This window comes from Drosophila kikkawai, chromosome 3L, assembly GCF_030179895.1.
Source record: "Drosophila kikkawai strain 14028-0561.14 chromosome 3L, DkikHiC1v2, whole genome shotgun sequence".
Taxonomy (NCBI): domain Eukaryota; kingdom Metazoa; phylum Arthropoda; class Insecta; order Diptera; family Drosophilidae; genus Drosophila; species Drosophila kikkawai.
In genome coordinates, this window is record NC_091730.1 from 13216532 (window position 1) to 13237169 (window position 20638).

At 39.9% G+C, this 20638-nt stretch overlaps 2 protein-coding genes across 2 annotated transcripts; one reads left to right on the plus strand and one right to left on the minus strand.

Annotated features, from left to right (window-relative positions):
- Window positions 1-2929: 2929 nt before the first annotated feature.
- Window positions 2930-17907, minus strand: LOC108075310 (kielin/chordin-like protein). The gene is made up of 3 exons (XM_017167714.3): window positions 17628-17907; window positions 10259-10546; window positions 2930-4982 (listed from the first exon to the last, which is right to left on the minus strand). The coding sequence occupies exons 2-3, from the start codon at window positions 10341-10343 to the stop codon at window positions 3901-3903; spliced, it is 1167 nt and encodes a 388-aa protein (XP_017023203.1). The 5' UTR covers window positions 10344-10546; window positions 17628-17907; the 3' UTR covers window positions 2930-3900.
- Gr77a (Gustatory receptor 77a) lies at window positions 8588-10157 on the plus strand. Its single transcript, XM_017167197.3, has 2 exons — window positions 8588-9645; window positions 9995-10157. Exons 1-2 carry the CDS (start codon window positions 8602-8604, stop codon window positions 10154-10156), a joined length of 1206 nt encoding a protein of 401 aa, XP_017022686.2. The 5' UTR covers window positions 8588-8601; the 3' UTR covers window position 10157.
- Window positions 17908-20638: the final 2731 nt, after the last annotated feature.

Below are 20638 nucleotides of genomic sequence, written 5' to 3' on the forward strand. Positions count from 1 at the left end.
TCTTTGATGATTTTATTGGCTTCGGTTGCCTTTTTCGATAAATCATTTGCATTTATGGCATGTGACAAGTGCTGCCATTTCTCTTGCTCAATCTATGGTCCTCTGTCTCTTTCCCATTGCCAGCGTATGTCTCTTTCTAATGATGGCCAGTTCTGATCTGAATTGATGGCATTTCCATTAAACATGGTTTCAAATCAAGTGCTTTCCGCTTCCTGTTTCGAATGCAGAAGGTTTCGCTTTAATCTCGTCGGGGTTTTTGCGGTTTATGTTTATTTGTGGTAATCTAAAATTTAATTTATGTTAGAAATTTAAAGCGGGGTTTAAAGGTTGACATTAAAATCTAAAAAGGATATTCCAGCTTCTCTTTAAAAGTCAACCCACTTCATATAAAAACTAAATTTCCTCTATAAATGTTTTCAGTTTTTTATTTACCTTTCCTGTTCGGCAGTCTATGGACACTCCTCTATTATTTTCAGTTTGTTAAAGATCAATTAAAACGCTCGAATAAACAATTGTACTTTATTGTTTGTCCGATATCGCTTGTTCCTGTTGATAGTATTTCTTTTTTTGTGTTTTTTTTTTTGTTGTTGCCATTGCTCTTTGACCGTAGAGAATATTTTCCCATTTCCTTTCAACTTTTCCTCCTGTTGCCTGGGCTTTGTTGTCTGCACTTTTCAATCTCCTTTCGGTTTTCCTCACTCTGTTCCGCTGCCCGGGTTTTGTGTATTTTTTGTGTGCAATGTTTGCAATGGCTATTCACTTCTCGAGACATGGATTTGATTGCTTGGATGCCTTTCAATGTCCATTTTCTGGGCTTTAACCCGTTTTCATAATATTTAAAATATATTATAGAAAAGAATATTGTGTAAAATATATTAAAATATACATTGAACATCTATCAATTTTTTAATAAATACATTTTCTGAATTTTTACAATTTTCGAAAATAAAAATATTATTTATCAAATGGAAATTTTAGACCCTAAGTTCCCTCAATCTTCTAGAAATTAACATAGAACTCTCGCTTATTATTTCGGGATTACTTGGCTTAGCTTGAAACTTTTGTGGAATGTTTTTAAGGAAATAAGATTTTTGAAGTAACCAGGAACTCGGCAAAGTTCCAGTGATTTAGGCCGCATCTAGAGGGTTAACTCAGCGCTGCCCTGCTCTGCTCCTCGATGAGGATGATGACGATGATGATGATGATGATAGCAGTGTTGAATGGCGAACGAACGCCCGAGATATAAATTTCAACAGTATACTTTTTTCATCCACTTTATGCTCGTACTTCCTATATTTCTTCGCATTTTTTTTTTGACTTGGTTGTTGCTGTTGTGTGTGGCTGAAAAGCAAATCTGTGTAGTGGGCGCTTGTCCTTCCGCTTATCGAAGGAGCCGGAGCCGGAGCAGGAGCAGGGAGCGCAGCCTCTCCTCTCAGATCTCCAGATGCTTTTTGCTGTGCGGTTTGCTCCTGCCGAGCCTCAATAAATCTACCATCGCATATCTTTGGGGCTCGCTTTCGTGTTTTTACAGCATCAACAACAAAATAACTCAAAGTGTCATCCAAACTCTTGAAGTCTATTGTGTGGTGCCTTTGTTATACAGCATCCCGTCCCGTCCCTTCCTTCCCGCTTCACCTTCCATCTTTTGCTTTGCTGGATGGCTGCTTATCCTTACAAAGCGTTTGACGGTTGCAATCGGCGAGGTCTACACGTGTTTCCAGGGGCGGTGTTTAAGTGGGGGAAGACACCGGCGCTGTGATTATTTGGATCTGCCTGGGCACTGGGGCAATATGCAATACCCAATGCCCCAATATCCACTATTCCCCTCCGCCTCGAGTGGCATTTTTATTAGGTGTATGGCTCTGTAAATCACTATGCCACCCACTCAACTACAGGCTCGTATAGAATGCTGAACAAATATATATCTACACTGGGGAAATAATGTTTAGCCGGCTATTTACCAACAGTGATCAATTCCTTTACTTAAATATTTCCTTTTTTAATTTTATATATCGAAATACCTTCCAAGTTTAATGTATAGAAATACCTTGTAATTTTCCTATTGATCTCAACATTGATTGATTGATTTAAGAAAAATTCCAAAATATTTCCATTAACAATTTCCCCTGCAACGTGTGTTTATCCATTTCGAGGCCAAAAATATTTCGTTCGATTTTTAGTGTTTTCGAGTGTATACTTACTTACTTATATGCCTTATTCATGGTATTTTGGCGTCTGATAACAATCTAAACAAAATGTATGACATTGTTGGGGCTCCGGCTCCCCATTTTTCCCGATGTGGGTCGCCCACTCAACAAAAGGCGCCGCCAAATACCCAATTCCCATGCATATTCCCCCAGATTTTTCCCAGGGTCTCCAAGGGGACCAGAACTGTTCAGCCCAGGACCTCCCCCATCATCCGTACCTTTATATATTTTATGTTACCCACTTCAAGTTGTGCTGGAACTTATTACATATTATAAATCATATCATGGCATGACATTATGCTTAGCATACAATTTGCCAGGGAGAGCGACCTTTTCTCACTCGGTCTTCGTTCGAAGATGAAGGTCGAATTTTAAATTTGTGAGCCCAAGAAACTTTTTATTTATTTGGCAAGTTTTGATTTTTGTTAAGTAAGGTATTAATTCAAGTGTTGGTAATTTATCAAGATTTTTAAAACAGTTAATAAATATTTTAGCAACGAAAAGGTCGTGAGAAGGTATCAATATTTCAGGTTCTAAAGACTTTTTAATACATTTTAAACTCCTAATAATTAACTTACCTCTTTTTAAGAGTTCCAAGTTTATAATAATATTATTTTGTTACTTAAGTTTCCTTCAAAAACATTGTTATAAATACTCCCTTCACTAGATCACCATCTTTGTAGCAACATTAATTTTCACCCAACACTCATAATGAACAACAATCAAGATTTAATTGGTTTCCTCGCTTTGCATACCAATTTTGGTTTATTTTTAAACATAAATTTAAATAAAGTTCTTTATAGTATACATTTATGTGGCAACGTTATGACATTAGCTAAAATATAGAACCTCCTTCTTTCGATTACGATTCGATCCACTTCGTTACGGGATTGGGGTCTTGTGTTGCAAATACTGTTTGTCCTCCTACGGAACAGCAGCAGCGTGCCTTGGTGTCGACAAATTACATAGGCTAATTAGCATATATATCACATACTTCCTAAATTAAGAGCTACAACTAAAAACTAAAACGACGAACGTGTGCGCCTGTGTGTCTGCAGCGATTGGGTATTCCTCTCGCTTTTAAGTATTTTGATTTGGTATTATAGTTCTCTTACAAACGAGGTTTAAGTTTACAAAAAAATTAATGGACTTCCCATGGAAGGCAGGGGAAAGCATTAAGTATATACATATACTACATACATCGATTTGCGTTTTGTTGTGTGTGTGTGTGTTTAGTAATAGTAACTCTTGTTTCGTTTTTTTTTTATTAAATATTTTGTTGTTTGCGTAATTTCATAAGAATACTTTGATTTTGTTGCTGCGGAAGTTCGTTGCTTATCTTTTTCGTTTCGTTTCTTTTCTGTTTTTCCATTTTCCTTTGTTTTGTCGTGTTCTCTCTTTTGAAAAAAGTGAAAAAGTGAAAAGTTAAAATGAGATCAATACCAAACAAACAAAGGCAAAGGCATTAGAAAGACTTGGTTGGGCATTTGGTATTCCTATCTAAGCGATTCTAAGCCGATTCATTTAGTGTGACCAGGCCAGTGGCCTGAATGCATCAATTGCACGCCCGGCCACACTCAAAAAGCGAAAACATAAAGTTTGAATAAAAAAAAGCGGGAATACTTAGGGTCTAATTAACGCTTGATTACATTAGTAGTTGCAGTTAGTAGTATTTCGAAAGATCTCTTCTTGCTCAGATGCTGTGGTCCAGAATGGAGACCGGATCGTAGGAACGTTTCTTGGCGCGCTGCTGGCAGATAAAGCCGGACAGCACGAAGACGGTAATGGTGGCCAACACCGCGTAGCCCAGCAGCCAGTTGAAGTAGTAGTAGGTCTGGTCGAAGGCACTCTGGCAAATGGTGATGGGTGCAGGAGGGGCAGTGGTTGTGGAGCTACTAATGGCTATCAACTGCGACTTTTGCTGGACAGGAGCCTGGGTGGTGCTGGTGCTAGTTGTGGTGGTGGTGGTGGTGGTGGTCTGTGGCTCGCCCAGCAGTGGCGGCAGGGAATCTTGCTCCTGCTCCTGCTCCGTATCCAATTCCTGGGACTCTTCGTCCGAGTAATCCCTGTAGCCATCGTCGTGCGGCATGGGGGCACACTTGGGCCAGCACACCGGACAGCAGGTGTCCTTAAGCATGACCTGCCGCTCGCTGGGGCAGTTGAGGTTGCCGCAAAAGGACATGGCACACTTGGACTCACCCTTGACGCACTCGCACTGCTGGCAGCCATCGGTCCAGGTGTCACCGTCCTTGTAGAATATGCCCGGTATCTTGGACTCGCACACGCCGCCACCCGCCTGCTCGTCGCAACTCTGGTGGCAAAACAGAAAGCCGGAGTTGCACTTGCACCGCTGGCAGTCCTTCAGCCACATGAATTCCGTGTCCAGGACCTTTGTGCAATTGGGCTCGGCGCGACACTCGTAGGTGCCACAGCACTGGCCCGGTTGCTGCATGTTCTCCGGCACCAGCTCTGCCACCACCTCGTCCCCGTTGCAGTCGGGAATGTAGCAGGTCTTGCACACACACTTCCGGGGCAGGCAGCACTTTTGGTAGTCGCTCTCGGAGATCGAGCTATTGTGGTAGGACACCGACACCGTTGTCTCATTGTCCTTGTCTGTAATACCCGAATCTGTAGGCAGCTCCACCGCATTTGACTTAATCAGTTCCACCGCAATCAGGTTCTCGCGCACCACACTATCCGCCGGGCAGTGCATCTCCGCGTCCGGCGGACACTTGACCGAGTCACATAGAGGCAGCAGCGGCGGCAGCTGGTCAACTGTAACGATATAATCGGAAGGCGAAAATGGTGGTCAATAAAATATGAAGGTCTCAGTTGCAGCTTAGGTGTACTTAAGTGGGGTTGGGCATGGGCGTGGGGTGTTGTTTCGTAGGTGGCAGGCTTTAATGGAAGGTCAGACAGAGTATGGCACTGAGCGGAGTTTAAGACCTCTTAACTACAGCAAAAATAGTAATAGGGTAAGCTTCTTAAAAGGACATAAGAACCTAGTGCAAATATACTATTTCTATTAAGAGGATCTTTAAGTGTTTTTTACTTAAGGTTGAAAGAGGAAAGGTAAGATAAGTAGTAAATAAAATCTTTAGTTATTATTTATCTGATTAAAAATTGCCTAACAACTGAAACTTCTATCTTTTTGTTGAAAACTGAAAATATATGTTTGCTTAGACTGCTCACACTTTTCCAATATATTTTTCACAAGTTTTCCCATATCTTAGTCTTAATTATACACCTTTTGAGTCATAGGGTCAGCTGAATGCATTAAGGTCAGGCTTATCGGATGGCATGTCCGGCCCCTTATCTAAGTAAGTGATTCATTAACCGAGAACGGAACGGGAGGGAGTCACCACCTGCATGGAATGATGGCGAAGGGAGAAAAAGTTAAACCAATTAAAGTTTTTCTCCACTTTCGGGAAATGCTATTACGACTGCTATTGATTGTTGACTCTGTTTGCCTTCCATTAATTTTATATTCTATACCTGAAACTCCACCCCCAACAACCCACTAAATTTTTGGGCTTTTCTTTAGTCGCTTTCCTTTTGGGTTTTCCGCGGGTTTCGTTTTACGGAGTTTTCTCCTTTCTTCGGTGCACGTGCACGTTCATTGTTCAAGTTAATTTGTCATTTTCACTCGCCCATATAATGGGAAATTTTCCTCTTGTTCCCTTACGTTTCCTTAACCTTTGAGTGGGAGCCCCTCGGTTTTCCTTTTTCCGGGTAAACAATCAAGTTCTGGCCGAGGACAAAAGTAAATATCTGGCTGGGAAAATCTACTTGATTTAAGCATAAGAATCTCCGCAGTCTGTCGAATATTAAAAACTAAACTTTTTGGGTTCGGATTTGTTTTTTTTCTTCTTCTCCTTTTTTTTTTTTTTGTTTTTGGTTTGTTCCTTTGGGCCTGCACTTTGATGTCGGAGGGCAGAATGTTTGTGGGGTTTTTTGGTCCGGGAACAGACCCGAACGGCGGCTGCTTTGAAGGAGCTCAACAAACTTCTTACACTTTATTTAATTAAAGTTTTACTTGTTCGCTGTTTTTCGCATTTATTCGCTGACGCTGTCGTGTTATCAGCGGGACAGCTGGGACAGTTGTCAGCCGCCCTCGTATCCGCAGTTCGACTTTGAAGTTTGGCGGCGGGAGGTTAGATTTAAACGAGGCATGTCCAAAAAATAAAAACAATTTAAATGTTGTTCAACTTGATTCGACAAAAATCGGACAAAAAGCAATCAAAATACTTGGGGATTAGTCGGAGATTAAATGCTCTTTTTTTTGGGTGATTATGTTGTAGGTTTCTAGTTAAGAAATATACATGATTTTAATAAATAATATTTAATAGGTATAGAGAAACCTTGCTAATGCTTATAACTAACTTTAATTTATTTATAAGGCTACTTAAATGAGCAACTACAGTTAAATTGTGTTTTTCCTTAGGCTTTTAGTGGTGTTATCTATCTTTTCACAAAAAGTTTTGGTTGTAAGTTTCAATTTTTCTTTTCAAAGTTTCCAAGAAGGTAAAATCTTATCGTATGTTGGTACAAAAAATTACCCACAACTTAAATCCTGACCAACTTGTTACCTAAGAAAAATCTCTACTTTATTTTCTATTCAAGAAGTTTGTATGCTGTTGTAAGGATAGAGTCTATTAATTTTTTAAATAATCTTGAAAAAATAAATCATCAACAATATTCTATTTATTTACATAGTTTTTCTATGATTTATCAGACATTTTCTTATGATGAAGGGTTTTTAACGAAACAAAAAACCATTTTAGTATGATTTTATACCTAAAATTTTTGTCTTTCAGCGAAGAGTTTGTGATTAGCTTAGTTGAATATTATTTATAAATATTATAATTATATACAATTACCTAAAATACCCTTTCTGTCGCTGTAGAGTAACCGAAAAAACAAGAAAAATGTGAATGAATTAGCCGTCAGACGAGGACATGGCATTGCATTTCGCATTTCGCAAAGCTCAGAGAGCTGGAGCTGGAGCTCACACTGGCGGAGCAACTGTCAGAGTAGCCGGCCACCTAACCTAGATAAAAACCAAACCGCACACTTGGCTGCCTATTCAGATAAAGTCGGTGCCGGCGACAGAACCAGAAGCTATGGAGAACCGGGGCCTAGAACCAGATCCCCCCGAAGACTCCGGGGAAGAGGACAAAAGCGCACAGAAACTTGTAGATACATGGTTGGCTTTTTATATTACCCTTTTTTTTTGTACTCTTTTTTTATACTCTTACCCTTTTTTTTGTAGATATTTTTCCCCCACTTTGGCTGCTACTTTGGGGTCTTCGGTGAGAAACTTATAAACAGCCGTGGAAAGTTTTCATAAAGGATGAAAGTACGAGAACTTGCACACACACACCCAAACATACCCATCTATAGACACTCTCGAGTGTTTTGCATTTTATGTAGCTTGAATGGAGAAAAGCCAGAAGAGAGGGGGAGTAGAGCTCTTTAAAAAGCAAAAACTTTTTTAATAATCCAGCGACAACGAGAAACAACACTGGCTGTGACCTGCAGATGCAGATACAAATACAAAATATCTTCACTTCGAACTGTGTCAGGAATTTAAATTGTTAGTTTATCTCCTGCGGCAGCTGTGATTGGAAATCCAGTTTAACCCCCGGCAGCACCATTGGATATATATGGACACCTGAAGCCACTTGCAAATTGAGTGATTTCCCGGTGGCAGACATCCGAGAGATACATCTGTGTGCGGCTGGCAAGCCACAGACCATAAGCCTGCCGATGTTACCTAATTTTCATCCGAGAGATTCCGGAGTATGTGATTTTCTTTTGTCTTGTCTGCCTGGTCTGGCCAATCAGCCAGTCCTCCATCCATCTATATATATCCAACCATCCATCGATGACGAACCCTTTTGTTGTGCCACTTTTGGGGCTGCTCACTGAGTGTGTTATCTGGCCAGATTATCTGGCTGAGTGAACGCCTCGGCTAAACGAAATTCAATCAGGCTAATAGCTGGCATAACCACACTCAGAAAATTGGGGATTTATTAAAGGAAATATTTAGCAAGCTAGCTCTCAAATTATTAAAAAAAAAATCTCCAGAAAAATAGTATTATTTTGTGCTGAATAAAAGTAATTTTCAAACTAAATTTTAAGGAAATCTCATATCCTTTTCTATGTAATTTTCTTTCCTACAAAGATCCCAACTACTTTATACACATATTTTCTCCAAGTGCCCTTGCCCTAAGTGCTGCCTCTGGTTGTGATTTGATTATGCAACTGCCTTTGGCAGTCACATTCCCAGCTCTGCTTCGCTCGTATCGCAGCGATGATGCCAAGCTGGCCGGTACGTCTGGGCCAGTCGGTTTTGGCCTTACTGTACGGTCTGACCAGGGTGTTTGGCCTGATGGCCACCGGCCATTCGTGTCCTCGGGGCATCGAGAGGGTGAAAAGGAGCTTGTATTGGCGCCTCCACGGCTGGGTGATGCTGATCTTTGTGGGCGTTTTTTCGCCCTACGCCTTCTTTTGCATTTTCCAACGGATGGCCTTCCTGCGCCAGAACCGATTGCTGCTCCTGATTGGCTTCAATCGATATGTCCTGCTGCTGGCCTGTGCCTTCGTTACCCAGTGGATACACTGTTCGAAGCAGAAGGAGATCATTGGGTGTCTGAATCGATTGCTGAGATGCCGCCGGCAACTAAGGAGGCTGATGCATACGCGGGAGCTAAGGGATTCACTGGACTGTCTGGCCACCAGGGGGCATCTGATGCAATTGGGCCTGCTGCTGTTTGCCTTCATCTTCTCAACGTTTCAGCCCCTGCAGGTGCTTAAGGATGATCCGGAGGTCAGGCGTAATCTGATCTATGCCTGCTGTTTGGTCTTCATCATCACCTGCCAGCTGACCCTGCAGCTTTCTCTGGGCATGTACACGTTGGCCCTGCTCTTTCTGGGTCATCTGGTAAGGCACTCGAATCTGCTGCTGGAGAGGATTCTTGCGGACGCAGAGCGCATCTTGGAGGGTAGCAACTTGCAGGCTGGTTATGGTGCGAATCGCCAGCAGCTGTACCGGAGCCAGCAGCAGTGGCTGGCCCTGGAGCTGTGGCGCCTGGTACGAGTGCATCAGCAGCTGCTGAAGTTGCACAGGTCTATAAGCTCACTGTACGGCGTCCAGGCGGTCTGCTTCGTGGCCTATGTGCCCATGGAGTGCATGATTCACCTGTTCTTCACCTACTTCATGAAGTACAGCAAGTTTATAATTCGCAAGTACGGCCATGGCTTCCCATTAAACTACTATGCCATTGCCTTCATGTCGGGTCTCTTTACGAATCTTCTGCTGGTGATTCTGCCCACCTACTACTCGGAGCGGAGATTTAGATGGACCAGGGAGAGGCTAAGGTGTGGAAGTCTAACCTTTCCATCACGAATCATTGCCAAGGAGCTCAAGAACACGGTAAGTTAATCAATTCTATATAAAACCATTATATGCACTTGTTTAGTTTACAAAATATACTGTTCTAAAAACTAATTAAATGCCATTTGTATGCAGTGAAGCCTTCTCGTAAATGACACATCATAAAATAGTTATGAATAATAAAAGCCCACTATATAAGGAAAAGCATTTAAAGCTATAGAAAAAGAATCAATAAAGATTGTAAAACGATTTCAATTGAATCAGAACTGACTTCCTGAATTCTTTATTGCAATCATAAATGCACTTCTTGAAGACCTTTCTAGAATAATATTTCCATATATCTTTACCAATCACACCTCAATATTTAATTAACTTATCGTTCCTGCAGCTTAACTACTATGGCCTGTATCTGAAGAATGTGGAGTATATATTCACTGTCAACGCCTGCGGACTGTTTAAACTGAACAATGTCTTGCTGTTCTGCATAGTACAGGCGATGCTCGACTACCTCATGATACTGATACAATTTGATAAGGTCTTGAACCAGTAACTCGGCCCAGACAATGGCCATAAATATATGTGGCCAATAAATTAAGCTGTCTAGGGTAAATATGTGTAAGCAGAATCCCGGGAAAGGGGTGGCTTAACTTACGTGTCGTTGCACTGGAAACAAATATTAGTCCATATATTATTAGCATCTGGTGCAAGCACCTCCTTGGCTTGTGCAAGCTCGGCATGTTGCCTTTTGTGAAAGGGTGGGTGCTTTTTTCTGCTTCGAGGGGGTGGTGGGGAGAGATGGCGGACAGCAGCTGATGACAATCGATATGACCTTGCCAAAGACTCGTGTGTTGCAAATTCCTGCCCGCTATCAAATCATATAAATGTCTCGTTATAATTTGCAAAAATCAAAATCAATTGGCATCTTCTCGGCGAAAATCAACTGCAAAAAAGGAGAACACGGAAAGAAATCAAAAGGAGGTATTTGAAAGAGATAAAAAATCTAAAAATAATATTAAAATAAATATTTGTCAATTTGTTTTCATTTAAGTTTGCTTTAATAAGAGTAATGTTAAGCTTTAAATAATTTTTAAAATTTCTTTTATAAATAAAATGAAGGCAAAAATTAATAAATAACTACAAATATCCATCAACTGCTTATGATTTACTATTTAACTTGTATTTATTTTCCCTAGAATTCTAAATTTTTCTTTCATAAGTCTTGTATATTTTCTTTTTCAGTGAACGAAAGAGTTTATTTGTTATTCCGCTCATCAGATGAAATGCGAATTCTAATTTGATTGCATTCGCCAAATAAAAAAGCAGAGCAGAGCAGCCAGAGCCAAAAGGCAGTAAACACTCGACGCGTTAATAAGAACAGGCACCTCTCTGCCTTCACAGCGAAATTTTTTTTTTTTTGTGGGCTCTTTTATTCGGGTTCGCGGATCGGATCGGTTTTGGTTTGCTTTGGTTTGCTCGCCAGTTTCGTCACTGCTAAAAATAGCAACCTTTTTTCGGCTCTGCGAGTATGTTAGTTTTAATGACCAAGTGCCAGTCTCCCATCACCCCGAGGTGAAGGAGGTGGAGGAGGAGAAAGAGGAGGAGCAGCACCAGCAGCAGCAGCACGCCGGGTATCAGCATTAGGCAACGAGGGTCGGGGTCAGCCATTTTCCCCGGCAACCGAGAAATGTTTGTCCATGTTTTCTGGCTTTGCTGAATGGGAACTGAAACTGAAACCCCCTGAAAGGCACTGATAAAGGTAGGACAGCCCAAGGCCTCCCCTCCCATACAAAAATCGGGGTATATAGGGTTGGAAATTGGGTGGCGGACCTGCTGTTTCCTTGTTTCAGCATCCATAAAGAACCTGTCCATGTCCAAATCGAACAAATTTGACTTGTGTGCACTGAGATATTCAAATCATTTTAAAAATATTTTAAATTAATATCATGTGTGAAATTATATAAAAATAATTCAATGATCCTAAGCAATCATATCTTTTATTACCATAAACATTTTACTTGCCAAGCTAATTTATTTACAAATATATTTCAGCTACAGTTATCATTTATTATCTCTCCAACTGAGATCTTATTTGAATATATCGTACATTAGTATTCCTTAATATTTAGTCTTCATTAAGACACTCATGAAATGGAGAAGAAAATAAAGAGGGAGTCTAGCCATGAGATGAAGTCATCTGATTTAAATCTCGTTTTATCTTAACCATGCAATCAACAATTGAGACTACTAATTCGAGTTTTAGGTGTTTTGCTTCTCGGTTCATTAATTATAAACAAAAATGCAAAAGTTTTAACCTAATTGAGTTTGATTAATGGTAAGAGATTACAGATGAATGAATTAAATGCTTTATTCAGGGTAAGTACTTGATTACTAAATGTTCTTACTAACTGTTATTCTTTTTTTTGCCAGTGTTTTATTGGCATTGAATGCCGGACGATGATTTGCCTTTCATATGCATTCAATCAATTCCTAAACGTATCCATCCACTCCCATTTAAACGAGTCTATGGGCCGGAGATTTATGAGATTGAGATACGAGCTCAGCTTGGCTTAAACTCTGTCGATGAAACTGAATTTCCTTTCATCAAATGTCGGATGGTCCCTGCAAATGAGAGAGAGCTTCCTTCTTCTGTTCCCTGCCCCTGCACCTTATCTTATCTACTGCACAATTTGCATTACCAGGACAGAGTGACAGCAGCGGCGGGGGGGAAAATCAGAGCCAAATTCGGGGGAAAGGTCTTTAATTGCGGGGTGTTGTTTTTCACTTAGCCGATAAACCCGAGCTGCTGCGATTCCTGTTGCACGAAACAACTCTCGGGTGGAGTACGTCCAGCTCTGAACCGAGTACAAATATGAGGGTATGTGAAAAGCGAGTATATGTGTGTGAATAGAAATTTCTGGGAATTTGTTTGCTTTGGCAGTACATACATACGTACATGCAGGTTCAGTAACCTATTGAGAGTGTGCTGACGCTTCGCGGAGAGTTGCCCATAAATATCGTCTATTTGGCTAAGCGGAGCCACAATAAACAATTCAAGATTAATGAACCCACAAAAAAAAATATATATATCGTTTATAAAAGGAAAAACGGGTGAATAAGTAGTCCGAAAATTGGATATAAATGCCAGCAAAAATTGAATGGAATATAAGGAGCGAAACATACATATTCCGAGAAGTTCTCCTGACAACAATCAGCGCTCATATTGTTTGTATCTAGAGGAATTTTAATTATCGTCTGTTTGGCTTCACCGCACAGATCTTATCTTATTTGGGTCGGATTTTGTCGGATCTTTTAATCTTGGCTTCCTGTTGTCACTTGATTTTACCCACTCATCGTTGGACTTTCATTTACCCGAGTAGAACTTTCCCTGCATCGAGAGTCAGGTATCACCAAGAAATTTTGTATGAAGTGGTAAAGTCATTTCTGTTAATGACTGGCTTTCTTGGGATAAAAAATTGCTAATTAAAATTTATTTTAAACTTTAAACACTATCTTAGAGGTGTTCTAATCTTGAATTGTATAAAATAACTAAAGCCATCACTAAGGGTCAGAAAACTACTTTTTATCTTGAGCTTTTACCTGAGATTCACCTTTGTATCTTTATCTTTAAGTGCACATTTGATCGCTTAGCTTACTTTCCCATTAAGAGTTTCTATTGGTCGCGGAGAGCGGTGCATATGTACTCGTTTAACTTAACGGTTACCTTGGGGGCATTCTCTGGAGCTTGTATCGCTAGCTTAGTATCTTTGTATCTGTCGCCGGGGCCTGTATCTGTATCTGCAACTCTGACTGTGTGTGCGGTAATCGCATATTTGTGTAGATGACTAAACTGTGATAGCGCGCAGCTAAGTAACTTTTCCAGCAAAAAAAAAAAAAAAAAGAAAACAAGTCAAGGGGCTGGGTGGCTCTTTGCAGTGAACTATGAAACGCTGACGAATGCCAGCGATTTCCTCGAGTTCATCATCTTTTTACCTCGAACGCAAAGTTAAGCTTTATTATTGCCATAAATTTTCACTTGAATGCGAAATCTGATGCATCTATGCTTTAGCTTTAGCTTTGGCTGTAGCTCCAACGTTGGCTTTTTAGCCTTTTCTTTTTGTTGCTGTTTATCTTGGAGCGGCAACGGCAACGGCAATGGCAACACATGCAAAATCCCCTTCAGTCTGTGTGCATAAATACTTCCAACACATGCACACATGCCCGCTATTTGCTCGTGTTCGCGTACAATAATTTCACGTTCAACAACTTTTGGCTTTTTTGATGAGCCAGCAGTAGCAGCAGCAACAGCAACAGCAGCAGCCAACAGCAGCAGCAGCAACATCAGCAGCCACAGCAGCAACATCGGCAGCCCTCGCTTGAAAGGTATGGCGCGAAGTCGATTACAAAGGGTCTGGTGGGGGGTTAAGAGGGGGCCTTGCAAGGGGTCTCGAAAGGGGGTTTTGCAAGGGGCTTTTGGGGGGGCCAAGAGCGAACCTCGTGTGGGGCAAGGCGGGCTCTTTCTGTTGCCATAGCCACCGCTACTGCCGTTTCAGCTCGTCATCTCTTTTCAGCGCACTGCAATTTGGAGTTGGCCCGCGGAACTTCAGGCGAAAAGTACACTGAACCCAAAGAAGTTATCGAATTTAAATTAAAATTAAATTAAGATTATTCATAAGATATTATTATTAAATACCCCTGTATTTATATTACAATTTCCTCTAAGATCTCCTATACATTATGAATACGAAAATCTAAAGCAACAATTCAAAATTTACCTTCTTGATCGACCTTCTCAATAGACCCACATATTTACACCATTTACCAAAATTTCAAATAGCCTGTGTCGTCTTTGGAGAATTCTGTTATTATAAGCTTATGAGATTGTAAATCGTAGGTATATTTTCAATCTTCAAATATTTCGTTTAATGGGCGATGACGTCAAATTATTATGGGAAATGCTAAATAAATCTGGGCTGGGGTGTTGGAATTTAGTGAACAATTTATAGTTTGTACGTCACAATTTCATCTTGAGTCGAATGAATTTTTTGTTGTATGCCCGCCGCCGTTATAGACCATATGAGAAATATTAAATGATTTTAATTACATGTTGGAATTTTTTTTTTTGGGGGAATCATATAATTTGGATTTGTTTGTTTCATTTTAACGCGTTGTCATAAAGTTGAAAATGAAATATTATGAGATTATTATTTTAATTTGTATTTAATGCGTGATCCGTTGCTTGTTTGCTTATTTTTTCGCTCTCGTTGCTGGATTATTTATATGAAAGTCTGGCGAAATGACGACCAAGAATATATATGTGTATATCACATCACCTTGTGTGTTGTGAAAAATTATAATGTTAACACATTTATATTATTTGATGTCAAATTTTCTGTGGTTTATGCATAACAAATGACAGAAGCGTCATATGCTATGTTATGTTTTTCGGAAGTTCAAGACCGTTTTCATACAAATTGTATGCGAAGAAAAAACATGGTACAAATTTTGTATTCAAATTTTTGCAAGGGAGTAGCTTGTTTTTCTTTTGATGTATTGAATGAGCTTCTTATTGATGCCACCACCAGGTGTCAGATTTCATTTCAGTGTAGCCAGCCGGGCCGGGCCTGGTCGAAGTCGTTGTCGTCTCGTCTCGTTTCATGACGGTTTTGTTATGCTTTTGGTCGGTCGCTTTTGCCTCGCTCTGACCTCTGAATTTACTGAGTTTACTGAATTTGCCTCTATGCCGCTCGCTTTTTGCCCAGAATACCCTTTCAAGGTGGAGTCTGTAAAGTTTTTTAGCGGGGGCCAATCAATTGCTGAACTTTCATTTGCATTTCGCTGAGCTGTTGATGGGAATCGCTTTGGACTCTAAATGGTTTGCCAGCGAGTTTTTATGAGGGGGTGTGTTTTTTTCGAGTGGTTTTTTAGTTGGAAACTATCTTGAGGTAAGCATACATGAAGCAGCAAACTCTTTTGAAAGCCGTAAGCTAGTAGAGGAATGGCTGTATTCATAAGTTTGTTTTGAAAAACAAATTATACTATTTTGCTATTATGTTTAGGGGGGTTTAAAAGTTTAACTTTATATAAATTGAAGCATTTATTATAAATATTTTATGAAAATGTTTTATTATTGTAACTAACCTATCACAATTTATTGATTTATTTTTGAATTTCAGAATTTAAAACATTTATAAAGGCAATTTACTGAATCAAAAGCTTGGCTTTTTCTTGAAACTCAAGAGCTCTTAAATTCAACTTAGAAATTTGTGAAAAATCGTAAATCACTCTTTCCGAAGATATTTAATATCTCTAATTTTCAAGAGCATTTAAACTTCGACTCTGACACTTCAGTTGTTGTCCCTTCTTTTGATTTTTATTTATTTGCTCTGGTTTATTTTTTCCTGCGTTGCTTTTCAATGTTTGCCTCCTTATGTCGCTCTTCTTTCATTGGAAATTAATTTGTTTGCAGAAACAATTGATTACACAGGGAAATGAATAAGATATTGACGATTCATAAGCATAAATTTGAGCTTAAGATACTCAAGTATCTTTCAGGCTTTATTTGAAGTATTTTTGCACTCCTTTGTAACCCAAGGATGTTAAAATCACCCCGACTACTTAAGCTCGCCTTAATAATTCTAGAAAAATTGAATTCGAACTTGTCTCAGCCACCAAATGTTCCCCAGAGCATTTAAGTTTCGACTCTGTCACGTCAGCTTTTCCCCCTTCTTCTGGCTTTTATTTATTTGCTCTGGTTTCTTATTTTCGGCATTGCTCGTTCGCCTTTTGCCTCTTTAAAGCTTGCCCCCCCCCTCTTCGTCTCTCCAGTTATTGCGAGTTGGCTGGCATAGTATAGCCATAGTAGAGTGTAGTGTGTAGTATAGTGTAGTGGCGAGCTTAAGTAAGCCTTTAATGGGGCGTGCGTGCCGCGTGGGGTAAGGGTTGGGGGCATTACGAGATACCAGATACCAGATACAGATACGAGATACGCGATACGCGATACGAGTGCGTAGTGCGTGGCGCGGCTAATGAAATCAAATTGTTCGATCATTGCGATAAATTCACTTCCACCTCTGCCTAATTTCTGTCCATTTACGCATGCCGTCGCTTTGCGTTTGCGCTTTTTAACCTTGATTTCTTAGTGTAAACAAAAAATACAAATACAAATAAAAAATTAACTAAAAAAAGGGGGAGAAAAAATAATGAAAAAAAAGAAAAGGCCGAAACTGAAAAGAAAAAAAAAAGCGCGACACAGTGCTCGAGTGGGAGTGGGACGCCAGATACAAGATACCGAGATACAAAGATACATCGCGGCATAGAGTAGTACGAAAAGCTTTCAGCATTTTGACGATCTGTCAGTCGCGCCGACTATTTGTCTCTGTATTTTCGCTGCCCGTTCCTCATCTGTTTTCTGTTTTCAGTTTTGTTGTTTTTTTTTTTTCTACTATTCGGCTTGTTGGCTTTTTATTAAGTTACCTATTTATAATTTGTTTATTACTTAGCAAATGCCTGCGAATAATGTTTGAATATGTGTACGTGTGTGTGTGCAGCATCTGGAAGGGAAACCTTGCTGAATGAAAATCGCTTGGAAAATAAGCCAGCGCGAGCGGCGGAACACACGAAAACCATAAATATTTTATAAATGACGTTATTGTACAGTTTTTCCTCTTGTTATATTATTAGCTATGCTATCTTATCTATGTACGGCGGACTCAACGTGTCGTCGCCGAGAGTATAGTAGGGTTTATGGTGTGTGTGTGTGTGTATAGTTTTTTGTCGGCGAGTGTGTCGTCGTCGTCGGTGTTTGTTTGTATAGCCATATTGGGTGTTTGTACGCTACCGTCATTACCCTTCCACTATTATTTTTTTATGCTGCCGCCTGCTGTCTTATATAATCGCCCAGCACAAAAAAAAAAAAAAAAAAAAAATCACAAAAAAATAAAGGTTTGAAAAATGATTTAGTCGCGGGTCCACACATAATATATAGATTATGTAGAATTAATGGAATTCTCTTCTCTACACACCTGTGCCACGTAAATTGTGCTGTCTGCTGCCGCTGCTTGCTGCGTACTGATGTTGTTTTTATTGTTGCTGTTTTCCTAGTCACTCGCTTCTAAGTTTGCTGTAGTTCACATTTTATTTTAGTTAACAACACTCACACACGGCTTGTTTAATTTTGTATTTGGTGTTTGTTTTGTTCAAGATATGTTCTCACTTCACTGAACGAAAATTAATGATTGCTGTGCATAAATCTAGTTTTTCTGTTGTTGTTTTTATGCCTTGTAGCTGACAAAGCTCACGCGTTCAGTGCTGAATATTAACTGAATTTTCAAGCTTGATCCGCACAAATTTAAAGCTCGTTGGGGCTCTCTGGTGGCGCCGCGAGAATGGGTTTTGGGGGAGAGATATGGAGAGAGCGATGACGCGATCGGGAGAGTCGGAAATATCTGCACCAAAGCTCGCTCTCTGCTGGCCCGCATTCCTTGCAGCTACCATGCATTCAGTCTTATTGCTCTCTTACCGGCTAGCCGGCTTCTTCAGCTGCTCTCCCACTCTCCCACTCTCGATCTCTCCACCGAAAGCTCTCTGGGGATCGTTTGGAGAAAAGCATAGATCAACGTCAGAAACAACAGGTCGTAAATTTCCTAAGAGCAAGTGGAGAAGATGGAATTTTCGGTGAGTGCATCACGTGCGAGCGTTCGCGAAAAAACTGCAACAGCGATCGATCGATCACACGCATATTAATCGAGGGTGTGGATCGGATCGCACCGGGGGCAACCGGAGGAGGAATCTCTGGAAAAAACAGTAAAGATCGTTGCCTCCATTCCGCATTTCCAGGCCAAGGCGTGTGCGCCATGCAAATGCAAAGTGCGAAATGCGAAATGCAAAATGTTAAATGAGAAAATGGAAAAGGAATATCACGACAACACCCGCCTCACGCCCATCGCATCATCGCTCAGCAGCGGTGCGGATTAATGTAAAATGCGAAATATGCAAAAAATTTATTCACATGCTGGGTGTACTGAGAGAAATATTTGATAAATAAATGCAATAATACGAAATATTGATATACAAATTCTGGAAAAATAGAATACTTATAAAACATATTTTTAGTCCCATTAAAATAAAAGTTATTAAGTTTTTCAAGCTGATTTTACCAAGTTCCAAAATGTATTTTCCCTATTTAATAACAGGTAGTTAATTTGATATTTTAAATTCCCTTAAAACATTTTCTAAAAATTTCCCAAAATTCTCAAATTAAACACCTATTTTACTCCGAATTTAATTACCAAAAGTGTAACTTTTTTCTCTGAGTGCATGACATACGAGAGATCTCTGCATGCATTTATTCGGCAGCCGATATAATCCGCTTGTACTTGCAGATTGTTAAGGTGACTAATTGCTAAGTGAGCGGCGCGGCGCGTTGGCGAATGAGTAATATTTTCGATTCGCATTCGTAGGTTGGTTTCGGCAGCAAGTGTCGTCGGGAATGAATCCGAAACAGTGTCAAGGGAATATTCTGCTGGCGGAATTATTGGATTTACATATTAACAGATCGGGCATAAATATTGATACAATCTTTTTCTCCCCCAGCCAGACGTTATTGATATTGTGGAGAATCTTGAATCGAATGCGGAAATCTGAGGTGCCTTGCAGTGTCTTCTTTATTCATACGTCTGTTGACGTCTGTAATTATATTTGTTTGCTATTTGTTTTCAGAATTGCACCTCATAAAACCAATCTTAATTACATTAAAATTACATTAAAATTTCACAAAATTAATGCTTTTCATTCAATATAAAACCCACCTTAAATTGAACACTGGTTTCAATTTAAGGTGGGTTTTATATTGAATGAAAAGCATTTATTTTGTGAAATTTTAAATGGTTTAATAGAAAATTATTTTAGTATACTTTCAACTTTAAGCCATTTTTTGATATTCACAAACAAATATACTCATATATACTCATAAAAAATAGTCACAAAGTCCTCCATAAATTATGTAAATCAGCTAAAAGCTTCAGCATCAAGTGTATTTCTTTTGGTAATTCCAAATAAAAGATACTTTTGTGAATTGGTTGCCATGGTGTTGCCCATTAAGGTGTTAACTCACTTGAGCGATACACTTTTTGCTTGTTTTCTGCCACTCAAAGGACATTAACCAAGCCACAGAAGAAATCGGATACTTTTCCTTTATCTCGACGCCATTAGCTTTCCTTCGCCACCGACAGTGCATGGCGAAAGCGGGTATATTTTACTTAAGTTTTGCCCGCTTCCCTGCTGCTTTCCGCTTCTTGTGACAGTTTTCATGGTCAGTTTGCCCCATAAGCTGGCAGCAGATAACAGCAGAAAGGCAGAGAAAATCCGTATAATGAAATAAAAATACATAGCTAAATAAAATGGACGAACGGACGAATGGACGGACGGAATCAAAATGAACAGCCAAGGCAACAAAAAGCATGGAGACAACAACATTGATTTCACTTTAACGAGCTTGTAATGTCTTTGAGCCGGCTCAAAGGCGAAAGTATATAAAGAGCGTTATGTATACGACATGTGGGCCACGCAGTTGCCATGCTGCGATGTGCTGTGCTGTGCTGTGCTGTGACTGCCACTGTGCGTCCTCCTAGTGGATGAAAAGTTTGCCGGGTGCTGTCACATCCTAATAGGATAATAACGAGCCAAGGCTGAGCGAAAGTTGTTGCGCCTTGCAGCCGAAACTGGCGAAGAAAAAATAAAATATGTAACAACAATAAACGATGATAAGGGGCCAAGGAACGTGTCGGCTTCTGTTGCCATTGCCTTAAACTCAAACTCAGTTTTAGTCGTAGTCTCAGTTTTAGTCCCATATTCATTCGCCGTCTTCAGCCGCAGTTAGAACTTGAACTGGGGTTATGGGCTAGGCTCAGGCTCCGGGATATTTGGCTCAACATTGCACTGAGAAAAGGAAATCATAAAATAAGAGTTCATTCTTTTTTTTTTTATAATTATATAATTATTATATAGAAACAAGATAAGACTTATTTGTAGATTT